Source organism: Rhinolophus ferrumequinum, chromosome 7 (genome assembly GCF_004115265.2).
Source record: "Rhinolophus ferrumequinum isolate MPI-CBG mRhiFer1 chromosome 7, mRhiFer1_v1.p, whole genome shotgun sequence".
Taxonomy (NCBI): domain Eukaryota; kingdom Metazoa; phylum Chordata; class Mammalia; order Chiroptera; family Rhinolophidae; genus Rhinolophus; species Rhinolophus ferrumequinum.
Genome location: NC_046290.1, coordinates 76,202,174 through 76,225,618, shown reverse-complemented (window position 1 = coordinate 76,225,618; position 23,445 = coordinate 76,202,174). Strand labels below are relative to the sequence as shown.

The window sequence follows — 23,445 nt, the reverse complement described above, 5'->3', positions numbered from 1 at the left end:
ACAGGTGGTTTTTAAAACTAAAACTTCATATTTATTTGTAAGACTTTTCAAAATTTTCTTTGCCAAGTCCTCCAAGATTGGGTAGAATTATTTGCAGTGTCACATAGCTTTTATAGAAGGAAAAAGTAGGATTTCTTAAGAACTAGACTAAATTTCATTTCACATTAAAGTATCTTACTCAACAGATCAATAAGCATTTTGATCCCAAACTACTCTGTACCTAATAGAATATAATAAAGGTGTTTTCTTAATCTTTTCCCGAAGAAGGTCTGCTATTTACCTTAAACAAATCACTCCTATGCAGTGATAAGACACCTTGGCTGGATTTATCAACCGTTTATGTTATACAGTTTATATAAAATCTTATTTGCCTGGAAGCTATGAGGGTTGATTTCCCCCCATCCCCCTCCACTTCTTCTAAAATACTGTTTTATCTAACACTATTCTGCTATTAAGAGGATTATGCTGCTTGAAATGTTTTTAAAAATACTCAAGAAACTTAACAGTGGTTTCCTCTGAGGAGTAGCAGAATTCAATGGCACCTTTTTAGTGTCTAAAATTTTAACACAAATCAGTACTACTTTTACATTAACAACAACAAAACCAACACTAAGCTATACGTCACAAAACGTTATCCCTAATTGCCAGCTTCTAGAAAGATCCTTCAAAATTAGCATTTTTCACCTTTCATAGCTTTCCATCGGTGACAAAAGTCAAAGCTCATTAGCACCACATGTAAGGTCTTTCGCGATCTGAGCCCGTCCTCGCTCCCCAGCTTTACCCATGGCCCCCACCTACTCCAGCTACACTCCAACCACCTGGACTCCTGTGCACTCACCACCCACTTACGGTGCTCACCGTTCTGTCTCCTGCAAAGTTCTCACTCCACGTGCTCCCCTAGCTAAAGCGGACACATGTTTCAGGACTCAGTTTAGAGGACATCTCCCACAAGCCTGCACTGAGGCCTCTTACCTCCCGCATGAATAATACGCCTCCAGAGGCCCCCAGCTATCTCACTTACCGCACACCTGGGTTACTTACTTAGTGATCTTTCTCATTTCTCACTAAGCTCCTTGAGGACAAGACTCTTGTCTTGTGTGTCATCACTGTTTTCTCAGCAGCCGGTATTCTGCCTGGTCCAAAGTAGTTACTCAAATGTCTGTAGAATAAACTCTCTATCACATGTCAAGATCCAACTCTGCGAAGCTACCTCTAACTATCCCAAGTAGTCCGATGCTTTTCCCTCTATGCTCCTGGAGAACTTAAGTCCATTAGCAGCTCAACTTACAACTGTTTCTCCCCACAGACTGTGAGCTTCTGAGCAAGGAGCTCTGCCTTCATCTTCCTAACTACATAAGCACTGTCTTAGGTATCTAGCAGAAATTAAGTATTTGCTGAGTAAATGAAGTGAATATTCCTTAAAAAGTGAGGGGGGAAAATCAAGCATAGGATATCCTGCTCACTTCTTATTTATGTCTCCACTTAATATTAAGAGACCATAAAGCTCTAAAAACATTTTGTGCTTGTTTTAGCATTAGGGAGAGGGAGCCATTAAAAGATTAAACTATTCCTCAGCTAGTTTCTTATCCTCTGACTTCCTGAAACTCCGCTCTCTTTTTCATCCAAATTCTATTCTCACTTCTAGCAATTACTCCCCGACCCCACTACCATCCTATTAGTAGTTCGGGAGCAGGGAAGTCCCACTTTAACAGAGGTGGTAGTGGTAAGGTCTGGAGAGAAACTCTTAGTCCCGGGCAACAAGCAGAGGTGGAAGGTTTCTGACACCTCAAATTGAAAAGACGAATGTATTTTTCCCTAGAAACAGTGTTATTCAATGTTATATATGGTAGTTACATGAGTTAATACTGCTCATGGATTAAGTGGTCTGTGGCAGGGCTGGGGACACAACCAGTAAGTCAACACTACGCGTGTTCCTAAGGGACGATACCAGATGTTTGCATTTTTGAACGGCTATATATTCCTCTTTTCTTATTTCCCCCTCCTACAATAGAAAACCTGAATTTCACAACAGGTTTGACATAGTCTTTAACATATTTAATATAACAAAACATAAACTTCAGTAAATCACATAATCTAACAGTGTATTTTAATACTTCTGTGTTAAAATACAAGAGACTAGCGTATGTATAAATTAATCGACTAACTCCCCTACAACTTCAAGTTCTTCAGTGAATATCCTCTTAGTTGAACTTTGGTGACACCACTTTCTTTCCAGCTTTCTCAAGGGGAGACTTTTCCGCTCTCATATCCCTGAACGTTAGGCCAGATGGGCGTGGTGGGACGCTGAAGGGGTCGGGAGCAGACCAGGATGCACTCCTTGCATACAATGACGTTTCCAAACCAAATTGCCTCCTCTTTTAAACACGCAGGCTCTTTGTGCACACTGCTGTAGCTCTGCAACTACTACTGTCACCAACACTCTTCCATTCTCACCTGTCGTCGCTCTGTGACGCCAGGGTCTGCGGGTTACTCATCTCACACCCTGGTGTCTTTGTTTCGTAACTTCTTCACCTCCAAACACCCGCTCTCATGATCACACTCACAGCGTGGTCATCATCAATAACTGTACCAACTCCAACATCTGAATCAAAAATCTCAATTACTAAAGCTCCAGTCTGAAGTGTATCTCCTATTCCTCTAGCTCATGCTACTACTAAAAGCAATATTCTTTTACCTCATTGAGTTCTTTACTCTCATCATTTTTCACTATCCATTACTTTCATCTTTATTTTCCTCCTTACACCCAACAATAACCACTCCCATTCGATAACTCAAGCCCTTCATTCCTCTCTCCTTCTATTACATTTACCTGGAAAAACCCCAACTCGGTTGAACTGAAGTATTCCACTTTCACACACATGCATCGGAGCCACTTATTCAGACAGGAGGGAAATCAGATAATAGGACTGGCTGGTTTCACTTTAAACTTACAAGTATAAACATAAAAGGATATTTAACACTGCCTGGCAGGACTACTGTCTTTCCTAGAGAGTCCACTTCGCCAGTCTCCAGGTTGACTTCTTCATACCGTTTTTCTCGCTTCAAACCTGTAACACACCTATTTTCTTACCTACGACACTCTCAGCTGAAGACTTACTTCATCCCATGAGAGAGAAATACCCTCATATTTCCCTACCACACCGACACTGCTTTCCTTCTATTAAAATGGAAAGAGCACCGATCCCCGTGACTCACTTGGGCAATGGATTCTAACTGCTCTTGTCTTTTCAAGAGTACCCCCTCTCTCCTGTATAACCAGTCAATTTCTCCTTTCCATGAATACAGAAACAGACTCTAGTATCACTCATCTTTACAATAGAAAACCTCCCCCACCTCACGCACATACACATTAGATATGACTCCATTTCTGTTCTACTCACAGCAAAACTTCTTGATCTAGTTCATTTCCTATCTCTATTTTCTCACCTCTAATTCACTCTTTAACCCACCCTAATCCTAAACAATTTCTTGAAGCTCAACTGTCAAGGTCACCAATACCACCATGTGGTCAAATTCCATTGCCCTCATCTCAGTACAACCTCTTAATATTCGAACAAGTTGATCACTCTCTTCTATCTGAAATAGACATCTTCCCTTGGTCTCCATGACATATTCTCCTGGTTTTCCTCCTCCCTCTAATTTCCTTGAATGGTTCTATCTCTTCACTAGTCTTCTAAAAGATGGAGTGCCTCAGGGCTTGTTCTAGGACTGCTTTCTCTCTTTATCGTTTTTTCTCACCTAGTCTTAAGGCTTTAAACATCATTTATATGATGCTAAATCTCATATTTATATTTCCATCCTAACCCTCTCTTCTAAATATCCACCTAAGTATCTGATATTTCACAAAAATGTCTGAGACATTTAAAACCAAACAGACACTTGACCCATAAATCTCCCTGTCCCCTCCCGACCAGACTTGAATCTTTCAAATTATTACTCCTCCAAAGATCATCCTCAGGCATAACATATATGCAATTTTTTTCTCAGCTTCATCATATAGTAGCAGCCTTATTTTTTCATACTATTCCAGCAGCATAAATATGCCAGCACCTTCAATTTCTGATTATAGTCAGAATTCACTATTTTGTAAATGAAAGATACCCATATTCACTCAGATTTCTGAATGCACTTGGACCCAATAGCTAGGTTAAAGTAGTAGTAATATCCATAGACGAGGTAGCCAAGATTTCACCAACATGTTAAAGCTGGAGAGTGTATCCTACAATTTCTAAGAGGAAGCTACATTCCAAATTTACGTGAGTTTTCTTCTCATCAGACATCAAACATGATAAAAAATAAATCACTGCAAAAAGCTTCGCAATCAAACAACCATTTTTCTAAACAGTGCATAAATAATAGAATGGTGTGTAGCATTCTGAAAGCCTTAGGCTTCTTTTGCATAAATTCACTTTGAGATCACCACAAACATCAAATATAAGAATGCTGATCCAATCCTTATTTCAATTTTTTTTGGGGGGGCATGGTTGGGAGGTACCGCAACACCTTCTGAGAAAACCCCCAATGATCTTTCAATTTTGGTATTCCAGTCTTTCCTATGCTGAATAACGCTGACCTGTGTGACCAACAACGTATCGCAGGAGTGTGACTTCCGAGGCTTGGTCAAGAAGACACTGTAGCTCCCACCTTGGCCTCCGAGAGATTGCTTACTCAGGAGCCAGCCACCGTATTGTGAGGACATTCCAGTGACCCTATGCAAAGGCCAATGTGGAGCCCAGACCAGCACCAACCTGCCAGTCAAACGAGCGAGTGAGTGACCTTGGCAGCAGATCCTTCACCTCAGTCAAGCCAGCAAACGCTGCTTACGTAGACAGAGAATAAGTAAAATATACAGATTCTCTCACCTTACTATAATCCACAATGAATGAAATTCCTCACAAGCACCTCCTACGTGGCTAGCACAGGAGCTACCTTAGCTAGACCTTTCCAAATGACCTTTAATCATGGGACCACTTTTGTTAAAATACAAACCAGGAGGATTTCCACACTGAAGTATCAGATAATCTCTTCCAGCAACCAATTTGTAATTTTTAAAGTAAAAAACTGTTCTGGAACTTGAATAAGAGTATCGCTATGATTTTAAATTCTTAAGTATGTCAGTTCCAGAATGCTGATTTTTGATGAAACCCAAATTAGACTCTACCATAGCAGTATATGGATTTGCCCTCCTAAAGAACATTCACAGACACGTTTGCGAAGTTTTGAGTTTCTGTGAATTGCAGTTTGAAAGGCTAAACAAGAAAATGGTCACAGTGACAGCCTCTGTGGAAGGCATGTGGGGCTGAGGGACAGGGGTAGGAGATTTTCATTTTAAACACTTTTATAACTTTTGAAATGTGTACTACATGCATGTAATATCTGCCCAAAGATATAAGACTTTTAAGTCTCTTTTCGTAACAAAGCTTCACTTTTTTTTTTTAAATGTTTAAAATGAGAGACCTAAAACAACTTTAGTACTTATTCAAAACTGTGAGAATTAGTAAAGGAAAAAACCTCACCAAAACGGAATCGGGAGACCAGAAGGGGAGCCCTTGATGTCAGTTACACGTGGTGTCAATTACAAGAAGTATGGTCAATTACAGACCCCAAACCAAGAATCATCAACAAGAAAGAATATACAATGACAGGGCCCAACAGGAAAAGATGTACATTGCATCTCTAACAAAAATTCGAATACCCCAGCAACTCAGCCAATGAGAAACCTTCATTTCTCTGAACTCTTGCTTTTCTCCCGTGGACTTATGTTCCAAACAACCCCTCTAACTTTCTCCTCCTTTTTCTCCATAAAACACTCCTTTCTTTTATTGGTGGAATTGCCTATGGCTTTTGCCATAGCTTGCTTGTCCCAAATTGCAATTCTTTGCTGTTCCTGAATAAACCCATTTTTGCTGGCAAAATAACTGACTGTTTCATTTTTTAGGTCAACAGAACCATGCTCATTACTTTTTTTGGTCTACCAAGTAAGATGTTATCTCAGTATCTTATTATCAACGCCTGCATTTAAGTTCAAGGCCAAGAAGCAAGTTCCATGTTACAACTCTGGAAACAAAGACATTATGACAAGAAACAATCTGGCTTCAACAACATGACAGTGGACTATGATTTTAAAAATCTTGTATGTCCATCATCTTTAGGGAAGTTATCTGAGATAATTACTCCCTATATCACTTCAGAAAAATATCTGAAAAAAAGCATAGCTAAAACATAGTAAGTCCTCATTTTGTGGGTATAAAAGCTAAACGACAAGAAGGCTTTAAGTGATCTGTCCTTACCTAGTTAAGGCAGAGCCAAAGACTTGAATCAAGGTTTCATTTTCCATTAAACCAAAGTCAACTATTTCTGATTTAGAAATTTAAATATATTTATCTTCAGCAGAGAGATGTCTTCCTATACCAGTGGTTGGGTCTTAATTTTACCAAATACAGACAAGTATAATGAGGATACATATGCCAGGTATGAAAAAAAATGTGTGTAAAATACCCTAATTAAATTAAATGTTGAGTACAGGTAGCATAATAAAACCAGAAGCCTCCATTACTAGGTTTATACAGGGTCTTCAAGAACTTCATTATGAACCAATTAATAGCCACATAAAAGATTTAGTTTGCAAGTAACACTGAGATAGATTAGAAACAGAAAATATTTTTTAAACTTTTAAAAAAAAATTTATTTAAGTGTGTTTTTCCAGGACGCATCAGCTCCAAGTCAAGTAGTTATTTCAATCCAGTTATGGAGGACACAGCTCACAGTGGCCCACCAGGGGATCGAACCAGCAACCTTGTTGTTATAAGCACCGCGCTCTAACCAACTGAGCCAACTGGCCACCCCAGAAACATAATTTTTTAAAATAACACTCAATAATTTCTTTCTTAGGCATATAAAGCATTATACTAAATACTGGTGAGAGAAGAGGAAAACAACTCTTTCTCCCATTCAGCTATACTTTTTGATTCCATTTAACATTTTGGCAAGAAAACTGTCATGGTTCAAGTCACGTCCTCAAAGTCCTAATAGTATTTAATTCACAGGCTGTTACCTGAATTGAGAAGCAAACCTTTTGTCAAAGGCCTAATTCTACACTAAATGAAGAATCTTATTAATCCAATATAAACTAGTAACAAATCATAGCATCTGGCAACTCATCATAAAATATTAAGTTATAGAAAAACAAAATCCTACCAATATGTATTTCCAAAAGAAAGTGTGTAAATTCTATGAAAGTGAAGCAAAAACTGGATTTTATAGCTGGCATAATATATTGGTATGACACAGCTAATTTTTCTCCCATATGACTTTTGGTTTTTGAGTAAGAATTAAATTTTGGGTAAAATACATAACTTAATTTCAACTGAGAACCAACTACTCAGTGATTCATTAGCATATACGTGATATGAGTGAGCGTTAAATTGAATGAGCACAATAATTAAAATACATTTGTAGATTTTGCCAGTGTGACAATTTTTCCAACCTGTAAGTTTATTTTCTTAACTGATGACTAGTATCATCTTTCAGTGATGATACTATGTAAACGGATGTTTGTTAGGAAAGGCAGAGGAAAAACTCTCGTATTAGAACTAAGGAACCATTGAAGAAATGTTATTGAAATATTAGAAAAGATACTATGCTAAGCGAAACAAGTCACACAAAAAGTTGAGAACCATATGATTTCACTGATATGTGGGATATAAAACTGAAAGCAACAAAGGAACAAGACAAATAAAGAAACAAAAACTCATAGACACAGACAATAGTTTAGTGGTTACCAGAGGGTAAAGGAGTGGGAGGTGGTAGATGAGGGCAAACAGGGCTAATATATGGTGATGGAAGGAGAACTGACTCTGGGTGGTGAACACACAATGTGATATACAGATGATGTATCACAGAATTGCACACCTGAAACCTATGTAATTTTTCTAACCATTGTCACCCCAATAAATTTTAATTTAGAAAATTCATCAAAAAAATGTTAGGAAAAATATCAGTCTCTGAAGTGAATCTATGGCAAAGACAAAAACAGAAGAAATGAAAATGAAAGAATAACTAGAATGAGAAAGTTTAGAATGCCACAGGCCTAACTGAACAGAGGCACCACTAAAATCAAGCCCTAGTGTACATGGAAGAACATAATAGGGGAAACGTATTCCAGTTTCGTAGCAAGCATTGCAAGAGTGTGGAAGCAAGAGTTAATAGGCACACTGACTAAATACGCTAAATGTTAACAGTAGAACAGTATCACTCGTCCACTGTCTGAAGTCTGACATAAGAACTGCTTTATGGAGGACAACATTGAAGTAAGAATCTTCGGCAAGTCCTGAGAGTCCAACTCAGGACCAGCACAGACACGAACAAACGCTGAGACTGATGCCAAGACCCACTGACAAGCTGTGTTTAGTCCCAGGCAGAAAACTTTAAGTTAAACACTAGACTTACGATTTGAATTTAGGAAGTATAAAATTAACTGCATTCATAATAAATATATGGAGGGGCAGGCCCAGTGGCTCAGGCGGTTAGAGCTCCATGCTCCTAACTCCGAAAGCAGCCGGTTCGATTCCCACATGGCCAGTGGGCTCTCAACCACAAGGTTGCCAGTTCAATTCCTCGAGTCCCGGAGGGGATGGTGGGCAGCGCCCCCTGCAACTAAGATTGAACACGGCACCTTGAGCTGAGCTGCCACTGAGTTCCCGGATGGCTCAGTTGGTTGGAGCACGGGCTCTCAACCACAAGGTTGCCAGTTCAATTCCTTGCGTCCCACAAGGGATGGTGGGCTGTGCCCCCTGCAACTAGATAAAAAAAAAAAAAAACTTAAAAAAATACTTTAAAAAAAATAAATATATGGATAATCAAGATACATTAACATTTTATCAGCTATTAACAGTCACTGATAAATCATCATGTCAGTTATGCCCAGTATGGCTAAAAAGAACTCAGGAAACTATGACGACGGAGAGATCTGGATTTTAGTTCAGTTTAACTTGAGGCGAGTCAAGTGACCCTTCTTCCTTGGGCCTCTGTTTTTACATGTTTAGAATGGGAGGGGGTAGAAGGAAGGGCACAGGAGAGACCTAATGACATCTAGGGTAGTCCTAAAATCCTCTGTCAGCTCATTTTAACCTTCAGTTTCCTGAAGGGAAGTGAGCAAATCTAAAATAAAGAGCTGTTTAAATCTAACATAGCAAGGAAGTAAACAAACTATAATTAATAACAATCTTCAACATAGTATTTTCTTTTAGTTGAGAGGAAAAAGAATCAAGTAAACAAATATAAGAATTCCTTAAAAGACAAATGCTTTTGCACTTTGTTGATGCATCAATGTAATCACAAAGTGATGGATGGCATTTCATGCTGCAGCCGTGATTAACTCCAGTCAAATATCTTTGTAACAAAAATATATTGGTATATTATATTACATTTTCAACATCCTTCTACCCAGAGAAGAATATCAATTTATGTATTTATGTAAAGACTGTTGTAGTGTAGTTTGCCTAGTAGGACTTCTAATCTGTGTGTCTGACCTCCTATTTAACAGATTTAATCTTAGATTTCAAAAGCAAGTTACACATACAATATTTTAAACAGATGTAGATACAAAGATTAAAAACTTGTATTCTGCCCCTGTGATATACCAAGCAATATTTAAAATAAAATAAAATAAAAATCACAACATCCACATGGCACATAGAGAGTTGTCACATTTATTATTGGAACTGAACCCACTTCCACTAAAAAATACTAAAGAACAAATTTGTTTGCAGTCTCTCCTCAGTTCAGTGCATTCTCCCTCCCTCTTCACACATCTCCACTTCAAAAATGTCCACATTATATTCTCTGTACTCACTTGAAGGACAATTCCTACCCCAACGCACTACCAATATACAAGTATTTCTAACTTCTCCAGTCAAATAAAATATCCTCTGCCCCCTTCCCTTGGGGCTTTGCAAAGTAATAGGAATTGATGAAGTATTAAAAGGAAACATAACTTAATGCTTATGTTTCCCAGGAATCTCATTTGTACTATAAAAGAGGCCTAATATAGAAATGTTAAGTCCTCCTTGAACAAGTTAGTCAAAGAAATATTTGGACTTCTTGTGGAAATAGCAGATTAGGCAATCCGGACCAACTATGCTTCTGAAGTCAATTTTAAAAGATAGACAAAATATTAAAATAATCTTCTTAAAAACATCAAATAACTACCAATATAGTAAGAAATAAATTACTAGTTCAAATTCACCAGAAGTCGAATCCAGAAAGGTGAGATCAGCTTTTGCCTTTTGTGGGTTTGCCAACAGAGGCAGCATTTAAGAGGCTAAACTTTGCAATTTGTTGCCTGCTTTGCAGGACGGGGAGACAAAAGTTAGAGTTTGGGACCCACCAAGAGTAAGGACTGCAGTAAAAACACCCTTGGCCCTGGGCTGGGACTCCAAAGAGATGCACCTTAAGAAAAGTAAGATGGAACCAGGGGGTAGTCCATAAAAGTAAAAAAAAAAAAAAAAAAAAAAAAAAAATTGAAAGTGGATTAAGATAGTCTTGTACTCCCAAGCATTTGACAATAGCAAATGAAAATCTTCTCCAGAGAAAAACTAACTTCATCTTATATATGAAATTATTTCTACAACAGAAAACAGAATCAGACCAACAAAGACCTGACAATATTGGAATTATCAGACACAAACTGAAAAATAAGTATGCTTACTACATTCAAGGAGATAAAAGACAGCTTTTTTTTTTTTTCTGAAACGGAAAGCTATAAAAAGTGACATGGTTGATACGAAAAAGAACCAAATAAAAATCTCATACTGAAAGATAAAATAACCTATACTAAGAATTTACTGGATGAGTTAACAGGTTAGAAGCAGGTGAAAAAACTTTGTACTTTGAAGATAGGTCAGACTGAACTATCCAGAATGAAAACTTGAAAGACAAAAAGTAGGAAAGGAACAGAAAAGAGGGTAAAAGACAGATGTCTAATATACTAAACTGGAGTCCCCAAAAAAACAGAGGAGAGAATATGGAGAAAAAGAAATATTTGAAAAAATAATGGCTAAGAAATTTCCAGAACTGACAAAAGATACCAATCCATGAATTGACGAAGCCCCCCAAAATCCAATGCCTAACCAGAGCATAGTAAAACAACAGAAAATCAAACACAAAGATAAAAATCTTAAAAGCAGTCAAAGGAAAATGATCATTTTAAAAGGAAAGAAAAACACAAAGAGCTGAGGTCTCAAAAACAATGGAATGTGTTGAAATAAAGTAACCACCAACCCAGAATGTGCTAAAGTAAAGTAACTGCTAACCTAGAATTCTCTACCCAGCAAAAATATCTTTCAAGAGTGAGGTAATTTAAAGTGTTTTTAGGCAAACAGACTAAAGGAAGTTCTAAACGTGTGTGTCTCAGATTCTTCAAGATTAAGGAAAATGATCCTAAGTGGAAAACCACAGGAAACCTAAGAATATGGTAAATACATGCATTAAACTAAACTGAATATTGACTGTATAAAACAATAACAATGAGGGACAAAGAAAATAAATATGAATTAAAATGCACAACAATTCTATATTAGAAGGGCTGCTAGTAAATAGAATTAAAGTGCATCATCTGGGGAGAGGATCTCTTTATAAGATTCATATTGTAATTTCTAGAGTAACTAGTTAAAGAACAGAAAAAGAGGTCATAACTTCCAAATAATAATGGGGAAAAAATATGAATGATAAAATAGCCAACTCATCTAAATGGCAAGAAAGGAGAGAAAGGGGAACAATTATTAGGGCATATGTGAATTACATAATAAGATGGGAGATTTAAACCCAACCATGTCACACAAGAGACGCATCTAAAACATAAGAATATAGAAAGGTTGGACATAAAAGAATGGAAAAAATATACCATGCAAAGAATGATAAAAAGAAAGCTGATGTTACCTTAATCCCAAACTGGACCTCAACACAAAAAGCACCAAAATAATCATGAGACGGAAAACCTGATCAGGCTTAAAAATTAGTAGTCAAATTAGTACTTAAAAACAAAGAAAACTCCCAGCCCAGATGGCTTCTCTGCCAGAATTTAAAATTTAAGGAAGAAATAATTCTACTCATACACAAACTCTTCCAGAATAGAAAATGAGGGTCAGCTCATTTCACAAGGCTAGCATAATGTTGATTACAAATCCCAGAAAGAACAATATATAGGCCATCTCACTCATTAATACTGATGCAAAATCATAAACAAAATAACAAACTGAACCCAGCAAAATATAAAGAATAAAAGAGGAATACTTCAGACCGGTATATCACTAAGAAGATATAACTATTACACGTTTCTAATAATTTACTAGCATAGCCTCAAATATATAAAGCAAAAGTTGAGAGAACTACAAAGGAAAATGATCAAATCCATAATCAAATCCACAATTATGATAAAGAGACTTTAACACACCCTTCTCCGTGACTGATACAAGCTAACAAGAGATCGTTAATGCTACTAAAGATATGAAATACAGGATTGACAAACATGACCTAATGAAAATATACAGAACATTATTGTACTCAGTAAGTGCAGAGAGGAAAAAAAAGACAATACACTGGGCTATAATGCAATGCAGATCTCAAATTTTAAATGTCTGAAATCACAGACCTTTGAAGCAGAGTGTGTTCTCTGATTACACTGTAATATTAAAAATCAAAAACAAACTTAAAAATAACTAGAAAAATCTCCATGTTTAAAAATGGAGAAATTTAATGCTTCTAATTAATTCAAAAGTCAAAGTAGAAACCAATGAAAATTAGAAAATATTTTAAAGTATAAAAGTACCACATATCAAAATTTGAGTAATATAATAGCTAAAACAGTGCTTAGAGGGAAATGCTTAGCATTAAATGCATATACTTAAAAGAAATACTGCAAAGTAGTGAACTACAAGGAGTTAGCAAAAGAACAAAAAAGTAAGCCCCCGAAAGTAGAAGGGAGGAAATAAACAGCAGAAATCAATGCAATAGAAAACAAGCATAAAATTAAAAGAATCTCAAAGTTCAAAATTTAGTTCTTTAGAAAGACTACTAAATCTCCGGTGAGACTGGTAAAGGGAAAAGAGAAAGTACATATAGCCTATATCAGATATGAGAGGGAATTCTTTTCCTGCAGCTCTTAGAAAGATAAGACTATTTATTATAAACAACTTTATGCCAGTAAATTTTTAAAAATTTAGGTGAAAAGACAACCTCTTAGGGGAAAAATTATCAAAATAATTATGAGACAGAAAACCTGGTCAGGCTTAAAAATTAGGAGTTAAATTAGTAATTAAAAACAAAGAAAACTCCCAGCCCAGGTGGCTTCTCTGCCAGAATTTAACATTTTAAGGAAGAAATAATTCTACTCATACACAAACTCTTCCAGAATAGAAAAAGAGGGTCAGCTCATTTCACAAGGCTAGCATAATGTTGATTTCAAATCCTGAAAAGAACAATATATAGGCCATCTCACTCACTGATACTGATGCAAAATCATAAACAAAATAATAAACTGAACCCAGCAAAATATAAAAAGGATAATATAGTAAAACCAAATTAGATTTACCTAAAGAATCAGGTTATGTTTAACATTTAAAAATGAAATACAACTCAATATATTAACATTAAAGGAGAAAATTCATATAATAATGAAAAGTTGTCCCTCCACCCAAAGCATTAAATTCAAACAAACAGAACAAAGTTCTTAGTAAATTAAGTACAGAAGGGAACGTCTTTAAAATGATAAAGGTTTTAACAAAAACAAAACAAAATAAAAATGCCTTCAGCAAACAAACTAGAAGCAAAATGTTAAAAGCTTTTTCTTTACGATCAGGAACGAGACAGGGAGAACAGCTCTGGGATGACGGCTGGGTTCTATTTCTTGACTTGGGTAATGACTTCATGTATGCTTACAGTAACACACGGAGTTCTTTATTTTATGTTTTATGTACCATCTGGAATGTTAAAGAAAGACTGGAGATGAACAAAAGGCTGATCTAGACTATCACTCAAGCTCTAAGTCCTTATTTTTCCCCCACTACGATTAATTTAAAACCAATTAACATATATTGAACCTATAAAACATTGTACAATCGGGCAACATTATGAACCTTAAAAATGTTTGTATTGTGTAACTCCATTATCTATTAACCTATCCTAAAGAAAAGTCCAAAATAAAGAGGAAAAAATCCATAATGTACTAACCTGTTCATGACACACGATTTAAAAAGTGGAAAACAACTAAATAACCAACTACAGGGAATAGTTAAGAAAAGTAATTCATTCAACTGGATTATTATATAGTCAATAAGATTTACAAAATATTCTAAGAAATGTATGTAACCTAACGTTACAAAATTATATATGGTGTGACAATTAAGTTCGTGAACTTGTTACAATGATGTTGCTAACTTTTTTTAATATCAGAGGGACTATTCATCATGAATTTGTACCAACTGGACAGTTAAGCAAGTTTACTATTTGGAAGTGCTAAAAAGGCTGTGTGAAAAAGTTAGAGGACCTGAACTTTTCGCAAACAATTCATGGCTCTTGCATCATGACAATGCACCAGCTCACACGGCACTGTCTGTGAGGGAGTTTTTAGCCAGTAAACAAATAACTATTGGAACACCCTCCCTACTCACCCAAGCTGGCCCCCAATGACTTCCTTCTTTACCCGAAGATAAAGGAAATATTGAAAGACATTTTGATGACATTCAGGACCTAAGGGTAATACGACGACAGCTCTGATGGCCATTCCAGAAAAAGAGTTCCACAATTGCTTTGAAGGGTGGACTAGGCACTGGCGTCAGTGCATAGCTTCCCAAGGGGAGTACTTCGAAGGTGACTGTAGTGATATTCAACGATGAGGTATGTACCATTTTTTCTAGGATGAGTTCGCGAACTTAATTGCCAGACCTCACGTATGCGTGTGTGTATATGTGTGTGTACACTCACACATTTATACAATGACAAAAGGAGGAAAACGTTCTAGGCACAGGAAAAAAGAGAAGAAAATGAGAGATGGAGGGAGAGATGAGTGGGAGAAGATAAAAACTACAATGGTTTTCTTCATTTGATAAGCTTTATGAGCTTTGATGTTACTGTACTTTTATTGCATTTCATGAATTTTCTCTAAAAGAGAAAATGATCTATTAACAGCCCTCAAGTAGTCATTCCTACAAAACCAAAATAACTGTTAGTCTCTGAATAAAAGATTGCTATGGCTCCTCACTTTTTTGAGCAGCCATTTTTCAACCGCCGTGTTGCCGATAACCGGGTATTTTCTGACCAGTTGTGAGGTAGGTCTCAAGTAATTGGGTATCAACAATAAAGTACAAGTGTTTTTAATGTTTATCATTAGAAATAATAATAAACTGAAGCAAACGTAAGGTTATCCCTATATCACTTAACAGAGTTTGCATTCCAGTGTATTTTACTGAGCAGGAGAGAATGTGGTAAAGATAAATTTTACATGTTGGGAATTTCACATTCACTTATTCAATATTTACTGAGCATCTATCAGAGGCCAGGAACTAGAGGTACTGTGCTAACAACAGAAAGAGAATTGAAAATCATTCAATCATAGAGTTAAATATAACTGTCGTTTTAGCATTTAAAGCCTTGAATAGACTAACCAATCCTACTTTTCGTTACTTGCCAGCACAAACTATCTTCTCCAATTCTCTGACTTTCTTTTAATACACTCCTGGCTTTGCCGGCTGCCATACCTCTGCTTTTTGTTCATTAACCAGCATCTGTACAATACTCACGATATGCCAGGCACTGTACTTGGCATGAGAGAAGAAAAAACCTTTTCTATTCTCTGAAGTTCAGGTCAAGCCCACCTTTCTCAGGCAATTACCATCTTCACCATACTCTGAATGTACAACGATTATTGTTCAAAACAGTGGCTCCCAACCTTTGATATAAGAAACCATTTTTAGTATCAAAATGTTACACGAATCCCATGTTCACTCCTCCGGTGATCTCATCTGGTCCCATGGGCCTAAATATCATCTCTACACTGATAATTTCCAAATGTACTTCCACCTCTCCCTTAAATTCCTAATATAAATGCATATTCAATGTTTCCACTTGAATAGCAGCTAGGTACCTCAAACACAGCCACATCCAAAACAAGACTTTTGATTCAAACCTGCGAATCTGTTTCCCAGCAGCCCCCTGGCCCACAGTCCCTATCTCAGTGACATGTACCACCTTCCAACCAGTTGCTCATGTCAGAAAACTTGGCGTCATCCTTCTCTTTCCCTCATGCTCCATATCGAAACCACCAATAAATTCTAATGACCCCACTTTCTAAATATATCATGAACCTGACCACTTCTTTGCTCCTCCACCATTCCCACCATGTCCAAGCCCCGCAATTCCAACCTAGATTATTGTAAAATACTCCACACTGGTTTCCCTGCTTCCATTTGCCTCATACAGTCAATTTTCTACACAGAGCCAGAGTAATCCTCTCAAAACACAAGTCAAATTGGGTAGTCCCATGCTTAAAACCCTTCAAGAGTTTCCATCTCACCCAAAATAAAATCAAGTCTTTAAATGCCCCTCAGTGCCCTAGCTGAGCGAGCCTCTGCCCACCTGCCCTACCACTCTCCCCTTCACTCACCTTACATCAGCCACACTGGCCTCCCTGCTTCCAACATGCCAAACACACTTCCATCTTCGAAGCTGCTGTCCCCTCTACCTGAACATTTTCCCTCCACACAGTTTCATACTTAGTCCATCCCTTCATTCAGGCGTCTCCGCTCAAAGCCCTTCCATCATCCACCTATCTAAAGTAGCATCCACTTACACTTTATCCCGAGCCTATTTTATTTTACTTCAAAGCCTATTAACTACCTGACGTGTGTGTGTGTGTGTGTGTGTGTACACACACATATATAATGTCTGTTGACTGTGTCCCTCACTAATGTTTACACTCAAACAGAGCACAGGTTCTGTTTTGTTCACCACTGTTGCCACATTATGTGCACAGAGCAGGCCCTCAAAAATATTTGTTGAATGAATGAATGATGGTAATTGCATTTAGTTTTGTTGAGAAAATAATGACAAAAACACTACTAGAATTCAGTAAGGCTTTCAAATGACTTTATACTCTATTAGCCACAAGAGCATCGCATACGTGCTTTGGTGGTAGACGGAGTAAAATATACATAAATCAGGGTTCAATAACAACTCCTGAAGGAATGGGGCCTTCTTATATTGCTCTGGCCGTTGCCATATCCTTTCTTCTTCTTCTTTTTATTAATTTTTATTGGGGAATATTGGGAAACTGTGTGTTCTTCCAGGACCCATCAGCTCCATGTCAAGTCATTGTTTTCAATCTAGTTGTGGAGGGCGCAGCTCACTGGCCCATGTGGGAATCAAACCAGCGACCTTGGTGTTATGAGCACTGTGATTTAACCACTGAGCGAACCGACCGGCCGCCCCACATCCTTCCTTCTTATGTCATTCATTAATTCTTTCTATAAACAGTTATTGCGTACCACTAAGTCAGAGAGTATTCCAGATATTAAGAATATAAAGATACTTAAGGCAAGGTAACGCATTAGACATATAAAAATAATACCCATAGAGTATTATATGGGTACATGTACATATAATAGAGATATATAGAGTATACAATTGTAGAATGACAAAGGAAGTAAACCACTTTTTAGGAGTAGATATTAGGGAAGGTTTCAGCAGTGACGATACTCAACAAATACTTGCAAAGCCAAATACAAAAGATACTGTTCATTTTACTTTATATGTGAAATGAGGGTATTAAGTCTGAAAGTGCTGCAGTAATTTGCTACCGTGAGATAAGCTAGCCTGAGAATGAAACCAAAACAAGGGGAATGACAGCAGAATGAATCACAGAGAAATTGATCCAAGTTCGTGATGATTTCATGTGAGCCCTGGATGAAGCCTTAGTTGAGGTTTAACTACAAGATCTAATCACTCCCTTTATTGTTTAAGCTGTTTGAATTTAGCTTTCTGTCACTTGCAATATAAGAATACAGATAAATCTCAGTGAATTCTTTCAAAAAGCAAGGCTTTTACCTATTTCAGTGTGTGTAGGGGCACTAATGGCATTTCTGAAGGAATGATTCTTGTTTTGTGGGCAAATGTCACAGGACACTCAGTGTATCTGGCCTCTACCCACTAACTGACAGCAGGCTGACACAATCACTGTGACAATCAAAAACGTATCCATATATTTCCAAATGCCGTCCACCCTCAAGGGGAACCACAAATCTATTTCCTTACAGTTATTATAGCTGTAATAATACAGCTATACCTGGCTGTATTATACCTGGCTCCACCAGGTATACTTAAATGTACTTAACATCAACCTTAAAAGAACTGGAAGATACCACTCAAATATCTTTACATAATAATTCAATTTTAACCAGTCATCTATGACTATCAAATGTTTCACCAGAATTCTATGTATCAACTCGTGGGGTAAGCAGCACTTTAAGTTTGCTACTACTATCTGCAAATTCTATTTGTTTAAACGTATTTCTCCATATAACACCATGGAGGTATGCCACTGACATTCTTGGTTACCTCCCCTGCAGCCATTTGCCTAACTGCTCCCTAGACGTAAATGTGAGCTCTTAGCGTTTCCTGCCCCCTCGCAACCAGGGCTTGAGTTTGCCACGATGAGCACCTGCTGTAGCGCCTCTGTAAGAGGTTTACTTGCCTAATCAAGTGATGGGAGGGCAAATTTCCTCCTGTCTTTTGTGGCTCTGTTAGAAATTGATGCACGGAGCAGAGAGCAATCCGCAGCCCTGAGCGGACCAGTACGAAGGTCAGCATGCTAAGGATCGAGACGGAAGGCGCCTGGCCCCTTGAGAACATCCCCGTCAGCTCAAGGGACTGGCCATGGACTCCTCCAACCGGGACTTCGCTTTATGTGAGATACGTTTAAATCACTGTTAGGTGGGTGTTATATAACCTGGGGCCGAACTAATACAAGGCGTATTCAAGATCTGACAACTGATGGAAAGTCGGAAAAGAACTGAAATGACTGCAAGGTTTCAAGACTGGGTAACTGAAAGGAAGTTGGTTAAAAAAGAGAAATCAGGAGGAAGAGGAATCTATCTACACACATGCACATGTAAACACACTGGGTGAGGGTAGGTGGATGAAAATCAAATCAAGTCGGTTTGGTTATGGGTTAAGCTTACAGTAATAGCTCAGCTAAGATAGAGATATACACTACAGCAAACGGTGGACGTGAGAAGCAGAGTTACAGAGCTGAGAATCATCCACACAAAAATGATGATTTATATCATTAAAAAAAGGCTACGATCACCAAAAGAACAGTGAAAGGCACAGAGACGCTGGAGGGCACTGGATTCATTCTACCTCCCCGAGACTTTAGATGGAATTCTTCCTTTGGCCAATTACAATAATTCTATCTCTCTTGACAAGGATATTGTGATACACTTGGCAGCATGAAATTCTTCCTTTATTCAATCAGACTAGAGCTTAGGACTTTGGGGAAAAGTGTGGGAGAAGAGAAGCCTTCTCTCTTCCTTTGGAAGTAAATGAAGAAAGCTATAATCTGAACATTGCTGATAGTCATCTTTTTACTAGGAGAGAGGCCAGTCTGAGCATGAAGCCTGAACGGGACAAAGTTGAGAGAATAGCAGAAAAATGGAACCTTAGCCCTGATGACATAAGCCGATGAAAAGACTACTCTTTAAGCCAATTCTGTCTGTGTACTTGCCAAATATATGAGCCAATGTATTTTTTTTATTTTGTTTTTAAATCTAGTTTGCACCCTACCTGATGCAGGGAAGGCTGTGTTTAGGGAAAGAACAAAAGGAAGACAGTGCAGGAAATGCGAAGAAACTTTCAAAAAAGTAGGAGACTTGGGAAATACAATGCAGAAACAAGAAATCAGATCACTTGATTCCTACAGAGTGCATTTCGCAAACAATCTAAGGAAACCAAGGATGACCGAGGAAAGGCCATTAGATTTGGTGATCAGGAGGTCATAAGTGACTTTGAAATAGCAATTTCAGTGCTGAACTAGTAAAGGATGTCAGAGTGCAAAGGAAAGAATAATTTATACTTATTAAGAACTCCATAATGTACCAAACACTTGGACAGATATTTAACATGTGTTAAACTCCTTTAATTACAACTCTGTGAGGTAAGTATAACATTCTATTTTATAGATAAAGAATACAGTCTGAGTAGTAACTTGCCCAGCCACATAGCCACTAAGTGGTTTTAACTGACTTCAAACCCAAATCTATCTGGCTTAAAAGTCAATGTTCTGTCTACTGTTTCAGGCTACTGGAATGAAAGAATGAGTCCTCGAAGAATGAAAATACAGCGGCACAGCAGGCTCAAGATTCAGACTGGCTTCCCTGAGCTGTGCAGCACACAGCACTGTATCTGGCAGCCGCAGAAAAGACACAAGCATGTATGTAGGATAGAGAGAGAGAGACTGAAGGAGTGATAACAGATAGTTCTAGAAAAAGAAAGATGGGGCGGGATGATCATAGACACATCTGGGTTGCTTTCGGAAAAAAAGGAAGGAGATTTCTTCCTCTGAGGTATGACTTAAATAAGGAAATGATACTGAGTAGAAGAGAGGGAAGTAAGAGGGAGTATTCCCCGGACAGCTGAGGTTTCTCTCAGTAAAGGAAGAGATCAAGTTATTTGCTATAGAAACCTTTAGGAAATGAGACAAAAAGGAACACAATCAACATTAAAGAACCAGCAGAGAGCAGAGCACAGACTGGTATGAAAACTAATACCCTAACATCTTGCATCTTCAAGATTTCAGGAGTCAGGTCAAATGACGAAGCTAGTGATGAGGCTTATTCAGGACTGGGGACTAGAAAGGTAAATCTACAGAAAGTAAAGCATTCTAGGGCATCAGCTAGAACGTAGTTAAAACTGATTGATGACCATGGGATGCTGTTACCTGGGGAAGCAAATGAAATCAGCAGTAGACTAGTAGGGAGTTGGATGAACACAGGTTCCTAACCAGAGGGTGAGAGAGAAAATAGATTCCTTAAGAGTGGAAGAGTGACAGATTTAAGGAGAGTTTGTGGTTAGAGACCTCTTCTGACACAATGTTTCAAATTATTTTGCCAGAGGCAGTGAGCCATGGATTGGGCTAAGGGGTCCTATTCTCTTCAGCCAAAAGCACAGAATTGCGAGACAACCAGCTCTAAAAACATGCAGTCATTGGTTGTAGAAAAGTGAAGGCTAGCCACAAATGAATGAACTAACCCGTACAGAAATCAAACAAAAATCTCTCCCCTTTTCTTTATACTGAACAATTTTCTCTCTCTAAATTTAAGAAATTCATTAAGAGGTCATAAAGTCTACAGCAAAAGAGAAAACGTGTCATGTCATAAAATAGAATGAAAAGTAAACGTATCTGTCAGACCAATTATAACTCACACGTACTAAAGATTTTTAGTATATTATTCTAATAGGGCAAGGATAGTTTGTGCTTTCATAACTTTGGAGAGCGCTAGCATAACAGCTTAAACAAAAGGATACTACTCAATTTAATGTTACAAAAAGGCTCCACCTTTTTTTAATCTCAAAGGACAAGCTACCATTTTTATTCATAATCCCACTTTTACAATTTTGGGGCTCTTGACACATTATCCAACTATTGGAAAAGATGGGAGAATCAGCCATGGCACCTTCCTCTGCTACTTCCACTACGATCCTTCCCTTTGCACTTACAAGGAGTTATAGATGCCACGTTATTTAGGGCAGTTTCTTATACCATTAATTTTGACTCTCCCTTGCCCCAGTAAAGTGGAGGGAGAACTGAGACTGGGCACAGCTGCAATTTTATAGAAATACCAAGTACTACAAAAATTGTTAAGTAATAGCAACTATGGGGGAATCCAAGAAATTTGAGAAGTTTTGAGTTTAAAAAGCTTTTCCCCATTTTAGTCCTTTCCAAAGAAAACAAAGGGCTTGTACCATACGAGATTCTAAAGCTCCAATGGGTAATTTAAGCTAACATTGAATAAAAGAATAAATCACTTATCTTTACTTGTGCCATTCATCACACAATACCTCACATCCATAGACCTCCTTTTTTAAAACGAACACTTAATTCTTTCACTAGATCTAGAAAAGTTACGCCCCCGCCTCAAAAGTGCAGACTAAAGATTGACTATAGTCAGAAAGCGATTAATTTAGATGAACAATCATTTGCCATCGCAGGCACCACTCCTCTACCTTGCAAGAGTTCTGTGGGCCAAGGAGTCAAAACTCTCCAAACCATCCCGGTCTCCTGGGGTCTTGATTCCCTCATGAAGGTGAACAAAACTCACTGGCCTCTGCATAACCAGCCTTTTCTTTGTAACTCTATGTGGGTGATCTTCCCAGTTAAAAAACTTTTAAAGGAAAAAGAGGGTCGAAACCAGGAAGATGAGGAGGCGACTGAAATAGGAGGGGCGGACTACACACCCACCTAACGCGAAGGAGAGACCGCTCGTAGGGGTGAAGCTTCATCAGGAGCCAGGAAAGGTGCGGAGCGCGGCAGGCGTCCCGACCCTCAGCGGCTGCGTGAGAATCGCGGTCCAGCAAAGCCAGGGGCCAACAGGAGGCCTGAAAGGGGGCGCGGGGGCGGGGAGGGGGTGGGACGTGGAGACAAGAGAGCCGCGGAGTCGGGCCGAGCCCCGGCAGGGTCTGGAGCAGCGGCGGGGCAAAGCCTAGATTTGCCGGGGGAGGACACGCCAGTGTTTGCAGCCTCACTCACCTGCCAGACGCTCGCCCTGCGGCCAGAAGCACGGACGCCCGGGCGCTTCCTCCCCTGCGGGACACAGTCTTTGCCGCCGCCGGAGCTCCAGGACCGGAGAGTGGAGAGTGGTACAGAAGAGGGCAGAGTGGCCACCGGACCCGAGCCCAGGGAGGTGTACATAGGGGGCACCGGGCGCCCGGGAAGGCAACTCCGTGTTCACCTTCCTCACCGGTGCCCAACAACGCTCGCCGGGAACAGCATCGCGCCAACCTCGGCCCGCTGCTCCCGGGCCTTCGCCCGCAGCTCCCCCCAGCAGCGGCTGGGTTTCCGGCGGCAACACTCCGCCCCCTCGCTATTTGGCCTCCGCCATCTTGTTGGAGGCGGGAAGAACCCAGTGCGCATGCGTGTTCGGCGATCGCCGGCGTCCCCCGGCCCTGCGAAGAGGGGACTCCTGCGCAGCCGCGTTGGCCTCTGCGCTTCGGCCACGGGGTTCTGCTTCACGCCCGTTTCAGAATAGTTCCTGCAGCGCAACCCACAGGCATTCTGCAAACACCTAATGCCTGCTATGTGCCCGGCCTCGCGCTGATGATGGAAGGATTAATGAAATGTGGCTCCAGTCCTAAAGGAGCTCCTGATCTAGTGGAGAA

At 38.9% G+C, this 23,445-nt stretch overlaps 1 protein-coding gene across 7 annotated transcripts in view; it reads right to left on the bottom strand.

The window, feature by feature from the left end:
- The window catches only part of APC (APC regulator of WNT signaling pathway), a 133,002-nt gene extending 109,806 nt beyond the window's left edge, over positions 1-23,196 (bottom strand). For 3 of the 7 annotated variants that reach the window (XM_033110281.1, XM_033110278.1, XM_033110273.1), the window contains exon 1: positions 22,817-23,196. In XM_033110281.1, coding sequence (XP_032966172.1) covers positions 22,817-22,978 — 162 coding nt within the window. In that variant the 5' untranslated portion in view covers positions 22,979-23,196. The remainder of the gene's footprint in view (positions 1-22,816) is intronic. The other 4 variants (XR_004423510.1, XM_033110271.1, XM_033110280.1 and 1 more) reach the window with 3 other exon arrangements.
- Between the last annotated feature and the right edge of the window lie 249 nt (positions 23,197-23,445).